This window comes from Vicia villosa, linkage group LG6, assembly GCF_029867415.1.
Source record: "Vicia villosa cultivar HV-30 ecotype Madison, WI linkage group LG6, Vvil1.0, whole genome shotgun sequence".
Lineage (NCBI taxonomy): Eukaryota > Viridiplantae > Streptophyta > Magnoliopsida > Fabales > Fabaceae > Vicia > Vicia villosa.
Window position 1 is genome coordinate 17,868,840 of NC_081185.1, and position 6,448 is coordinate 17,875,287.

General features: G+C 37.1%; 1 protein-coding gene across 2 annotated transcripts; it reads right to left on the reverse strand.

Moving 5' to 3' along the window:
* Positions 1–3,164: 3,164 nt before the first annotated feature.
* On the reverse strand, positions 3,165–6,168 carry LOC131608938 (small ribosomal subunit protein mS81 (rPPR8)-like). Of its 2 annotated transcripts, XR_009285893.1 has the most exons (2): positions 4,071–6,168; positions 3,165–3,915 (listed from the first exon to the last, which is right to left on the reverse strand). XR_009285893.1 is itself a non-coding variant. In XM_058880533.1 (1 exon), the coding sequence occupies exon 1, from the start codon at positions 6,044–6,046 to the stop codon at positions 4,139–4,141; it is 1,908 nt and encodes a 635-aa protein (XP_058736516.1). In that variant the 5' UTR covers positions 6,047–6,168; the 3' UTR covers positions 4,064–4,138. The 2 variants fall into 2 exon arrangements, 1 of the variants encoding a protein (XP_058736516.1); XM_058880533.1 differs by lacking the exon at positions 3,165–3,915 and having other exon boundaries at positions 4,064–6,168.
* Positions 6,169–6,448: the final 280 nt, after the last annotated feature.

The window sequence follows — 6,448 nt, forward strand, 5'->3', positions numbered from 1 at the left end:
CTCCACCACTCCAAATGAAACTTCTACACACTGCCTCAATGTGTTTTATGACACACTTAGGCAAAGGAAACACCTGCAGCCAGTAATTAGTGATGGCAAATAGAACACTTCTCACTAGTTGTTGCTTACCTGCATAGCTCAAGAGCCTAGTTGTCCAGTGAGTGATTTTAGATACAATTCGATCAATTAAAGGCATGCACAAAGATACAGTTAGCTTTCTGCTAACTAGAGGAACCCCTAAGTATTTGAAGGGCAGGGTTCCTATTGCAAATCCAGTTGCCTCCAGAATTTGCTGCTGGACATCATCAGTCACACCCCCAAAATACACTTTACATTTAGTAGGACTGGCTCTTAAACCAGTGGCTGCAGAGAAATCCTTGAAGATTTTCATCAACAGGGTGACAGACACTGCATCACCTCTTGTAAAAAGCATTAAGTCATCAGCAAAGCAAATGTTAACAATGCCTAGTTTGCCACATTTTGGATGGAACTTAAAAGCAGGGTCATGCTGCAACTTTCTTAGGCATCTATGGAGATATTCCATGGCTATCACAAACAACATGGGAGAGATTGGGTCACCTTGTCTAAGGCCCCTCTTTGCTGGGAGGTACTCACTATAGTGCCCATTAATATTATACCTATAAGATACAGTCTTGACACAAATCATAATCCATCTAATGAATTTTTGGGGAAAACTCATTTCTCTCATGATATCCTCAAGGGCCTGCCATTCTAGACTATCATATGCTTTCTGAATATCTAGTTGGATAGTGCACCTAGGGGAGATGTTTTTCCTAGCATAACCTCTGATAAGCTCTTGGGCAATAATGATGTTATCCTGTATCACTTTGCCAGGGATGAATGCAGATTGGCTGTAGTCTACCACAGTGTCTATCACTTTACTAAGCCTATTGGTCAGAATTTTTGAAATCACTTTGTACAAGGTGGTGCAACAAGCAATAGGCCTAAGGTCTTTCATATTTTTTGCATCAGAGGATTTGGGAATGAGAGTGACTAAAGCACAGTTTATAGCCCTATACATTCTATTGTAATTAAAGAACTCATGAACAACATCTCTAATATCACTACCAATAACAGGCCAAGAAGCTTTTAAAAACTTAGAGGTGTACCCATCAATACCTAGAGCTTTGTTCTCCCCAATACTCTTCAAGGCATTGAGGATCTCAAGGTCTGAGACAGGAGCAGTTAAGGACTCAGCATGATGATGTTGCAGTTGGGCTCCCTTTCTCATAGCATCTATGTCTATGTGGAGGAGTGAATTGTTGTTAGTGCCAACAAGCTCAGTGTAGAATCTTAGCACTCCAGCCTCAATGACTTTAGCTTCATTCAGAACTCTCCCTTCATGATCTTCCAGGGCATAAATACCTGTAGCTTTGTTCTTCCCCCTAATAATGGCATGGAAATAAGAATTATTTCCATCCCCAAGATTCAACCAATTCACCTTGGCCCTTTGACTAAGAATCTTCTCTTCAGTCTCCATAGCCTTCAGGATCTCTTCTTTCCATCTCTTCACCTCTGCTACATATTGTGTGTTGGTAAGATCAGTGGCTAACAAGTTTTCAGCTTGTTTGAGCTGCTCTCTTTTATTCTCCAAGTCTTTCATTCCTTCAGACATATGTCTAGCAAGCTGTCTCATATGGGGCTGTAGTTTTTTAAGTTTCCACCACACTTTGTACATAGGAGTACCTTCAGCCATAACATTCCAGTTTTCTGCTACACAGTGCAAAAACAAAGGGTTATTGGTAGTGTGGTTCATAAACTTGAAATGTGCCTGAGGTCTTGTCAAAGTTTGCTAATCTTTCATGTCCATTTTTCAGAGGGTGATGATCTGAAATATGAGCATTAAGGATTCTCACTTCACTCTCAGGGAATTTAAGGAACCAAATAATGTTACACAGGGCATGGTCAATCCTGGAGTACACCAAACCATTGGACCATGTGAAATGGCTACCACTAGTATAATGAGCATGTAAGCTACTATCTGCCATCATATCTTCCATATCTTTAAATTCATAATCCTTGACTTTATTACCTCCAATTCTGTCACTGATGGTGAGCACATTATTGAAGTCTCCAATCACAAGCCAGGGGTCCTGCATATTCTGAGCCAATCTTCTAAGGTCATTCCATAGGGTCAATCTTTTTTGAAGTTGATTCTGTGCATAGATGGTTGTCAACCATATTGTGTCACCATTAGGCCTCTGAATCCTACGGTGAATAAGTTGCTCAGTGCAAAAGTCTACAGAGAGTTGCAGTCTTGAAGCAAGCCCCATTAGGGTGATAGGCATAATTGTCCACCAAAGACCAATGACTCCCAAACACATCCCTTATTTTGCTAGCATTATTTTCCTTCACTCTTGTATCTAATTTAATTCAAATAGTTATTCTTAAAATCTTATTTTAAATATTTTATTATTTTATTAAAATATTTTTTGAATATTAAATTTTCAAAAAAATATTTAATCCTAAAGGTATTTCAATAATTTTTTTAGATATTACATTTTAAAAAAATTGTGATTTCAAATGTTTTAATCTCTAATAATGTTTGTTTATGTTATAGAATGTCAAAATAATTTTTTATTTTAAAAAAATATATATAAAAATTTATAATATTTTTAAAAAAATAAAATTTATTTTTAAAAATATTAAAAAAACTATTTTTTAAAAACAAAAAACAATATCCCAAAATGAATGACCCATTTCAATTTTAAATGCATTTTTCCAATTTTACCCTCTAATTATTAAAAGTTTTACCATTCTCAATACATGATAAGGGTACTATAGTAAAAACGACATTCTCTCTTACTTTTATACCATTTTCTTAATACATGATAAGGGTATTATAGTAAAAATGACATTCTCTTACTTTTATACCATTCTCTTAATATGTGTAAAATAGTGTGCTGAGTCACTCATTATGAGACAGAAGGTTTAGTGTCCATTTCATGGTAGAGAACAGATCCAATACATACAGATAGCGTAAGGAAAAGAGAGTTTCTTAGATAACATTGTTAACATTTTATTACAAATATGTGCAATTGTAATAATGAAGTTTGAAACTTATAATTCAAGACAACTATTCAAATATCTACCACTAGTTCATATTCAAGTGATTATAATTTATGTTACTAAATCCTAACTAGATGATACAAGAAGCATACATAGTTCCCTCTTTATTAAGAATATTAAGAGCTCTAAAAATTTCAAAACAAAAAGAGTGGAATGGAAAGAAGCATAATGGAATGGAACCAAGTGGATTGCATTTCAATGAATATTTTAACACATAAATAACAAAACCATGTTCTCATTAGGTGCAGATAGGAGAGTAAGAAAATGGCGGTACACTCATCCTACATATTCCATTTCATTCCGTCCATTCCTACGTATTCCATCAATCCATACATAACATAAAATACCAATCATCAATGTATGTAGTTTCATGGGACTGACATTAAGAGAAAATTACCTACAATACACAGTAAAACGTAACAATGCCTTATATCATATCACAAAATATACTAATCAAAACATGACCAACAGATATGTGGGATTTTCTGGCAATTTTCTGTTACATAGTTAAAACTGCTATCATGTCTAATGCCCAAATCCAATTACTAAAGTTGATATAGGTCAGTGTAGAATACCAAGGCAAAACACTGTCTCTTTTGAAAATTGTTCAGTCCAAGGCAAAACAAGTTACAGGGTAAATTAAAGACATCAATCTCTGATAATGCTGTTCAAAACAACGCATGAACCAGAATATATCATCTTGATCTACAATCTATATTAAGTCAATCAAAACCAGAATGTTGAGAAAACTACAAAGTCCGTCGTCGATATGAGGCACCAAGCAAAGTATATGTTTGTTGTCTTTAAATCGACATTATAATGATGCTTGAGACATTTATTGCGAGGTACATGTGAAACACAAATTGCATGGAAAGAAATTAGATTGTCAAATTTTTATTTGAATTCTTTGGCCTGATTCAAAGCTAGATTCAACTTCTCAGATCAATAATTTGGATCAAGGACAAAGAATAAATTCTCACCAAAATTCCTGAACAAATGCCATAGCACAATCTTCTCGAGAGTACAATATGAGATACATTTTGTAAACTTAAGCAGCCAACACTTCAGAAGAAGCAGCAGCTTCTTTAGATTCTTTGGAGTTCTTTGAATAAAAGAGATCCAAAACATCGGCATCGTCACGAATGTAGCTTGGACATTTGGAAAGGAAATTTTGTGCTTCTCCATGCCTTCCTTGCTTGAAGAAGGCGTTAAACATTACATGGTAAACAGACGTAGACGGAAACTTCTTTGAGGTCATTGCCTTGAGTAACAGAACAGCATCATCACCACTTCCGCGCTTTGATACGTGTTCGATAAAGGGTTCGGTAAAAGGAGGGAATCCAGTGGATCTCATTACAGCCAAAAGATTTAAGGCATCTTTGAATCCTCCTTGAGCCATTAACTTGGTTATCAGAAGCTTGTAAGTTGAATGCCGAGGCTTTAACTCTTTTTCGTTCACCCATTGACATAGAATCTTGTACGCATCTTTTGCTCTATTCATTTGGCAATATGAATTCATCAACGAATCAAAAGTATATCCAGCAGATGCAACTCCCTCTTTCTCAACCATCTCTTTGAAAGATTCAAATGCCTTATCAAGGTTCCCACCTACACAATGCCCCTCGACTAACGATTTACGCATCTTGTGATCTGGACTAGACCCATACGCTTCAACTCTATCCACAAACTCATTAGCTTGTTCCTTTTTACCGGTAGCCCCAAGTCGAAATGCAATTTTACTCCGCAAACTACCACTAGCAACAAACCCGCAATCTTCCATTTCTTTCAAAACCTTATTCCACTCTCCAATCCTACCAACACTTGTTAAAGATTTCAATACAGCATCAGCAATGGAATCAGTCAAAGTACCTCCATTTCCGGTAAAAACCTTCAAAACCCTAGAAAACAAATCCATATCCAACTCCTTAGAAGAAACAACTTTTTTCAACAGAAAGGTAAAACTCGTCGACGTAGGCTTGTTTGCACCAGCTAAAGCAAACTCGTAAAGCTCAACAGCCTCCTTAATCATTCTCCTCTTACAAAACCGACCCAAAACCTTAACAAACGTCTCCACTTCCATCTCAAATCCAGCACTCCTCATATCAGTAACAACCTTCCAAAACCGATCAATCGTATCCTCCCTTCCAACAACCCTCGCCATCGCATTATACGTACCCTCATCATGCTTAAACAAGCCACTCTCTTCCACCCACCTGAAAAATATCAACCCCTTATTCGGCTCCGAACCTAAACTCTCCAAAACCAACTTAACCACCTCACTCGAAAACACAACATTCAAATCCCTAATCTCCTTCTCAACCTCATCACTCCATACATTTCTCCTCACAATCCTACACAAATTATGAAACTTCCTCTCATCAGTTTCCTTATCAAACAACCCCTTCAACTTCACAACCTCACCATCCAATCCCCCCTTCTCAAAACTCTCCAAAACCCTATCATTCACCCATTTCGAAACCCCATAACCCTTTTTCTTCATAACCCCAACCAAATCCCAAAACTCCTCAACAGCCACATTTAACCCCAAAACGCCCAGCATCGCATTATACGATCTGGAGCTTAATTTCTCGGGATGATTCTCCGATACCCATCCGAAAAACCTCTTCGCCGAATCAGGATCAGACTGCAGCTTCCTCAAAACAGCATTCACCGCGTCGTGGCTAATCGAAACGTTACTTGAATCGAGCTGTTTCTTAACATCATCGAGATCTCGAGGTTTCGAGAATATCTCGACGATGACGGTGTGATCAGGATCGACTTCAGTGAGAACGGGTTCGGAAGAGAAATGACGGAAGCTAGGGTTTATGGGGAATTTGGAATGAGTGGGATTGAAACGGAGAGGAGTGTGAGAGAAAGAGCGGAGTACCTGAGATTGATTGGGGATTTTGCGGTGAGTGCGGAGGAGAAGATGGAGAATGCGGCATTGATGTCTCATTATTGTGAGGAATGAATCGAGGGATTGAGATTTGAAAATTGAGAAGAAATGAAGTGAGAATTTGAGTAAGATAGAGAAATGAAAATTAGGGTTTTAGGTTTTTTTCTAAATTTTTGGTCTGGGCTGAATTTGTTGGGCTCCTGCATCTTATCAAGAAAGTTTTTGAATCTCTTAACCCACTCTATCTTTTCTTACCCACCAGATTTGTCATTGTTGTCTCTCTACTCGGGCCATGTTGTTAGGCATATCTGGAATGGAGAGGTATAAATTTATAATTGTTTTTACATTTAATTTTATTGACCTAATTATCTTATCTATTTTTTTCTTATTAATTTTCTTATACAGGAATGTGATCCGTTGAAAATCATTAACCATGGACGGAAGATCTCTAGACTTATAGCT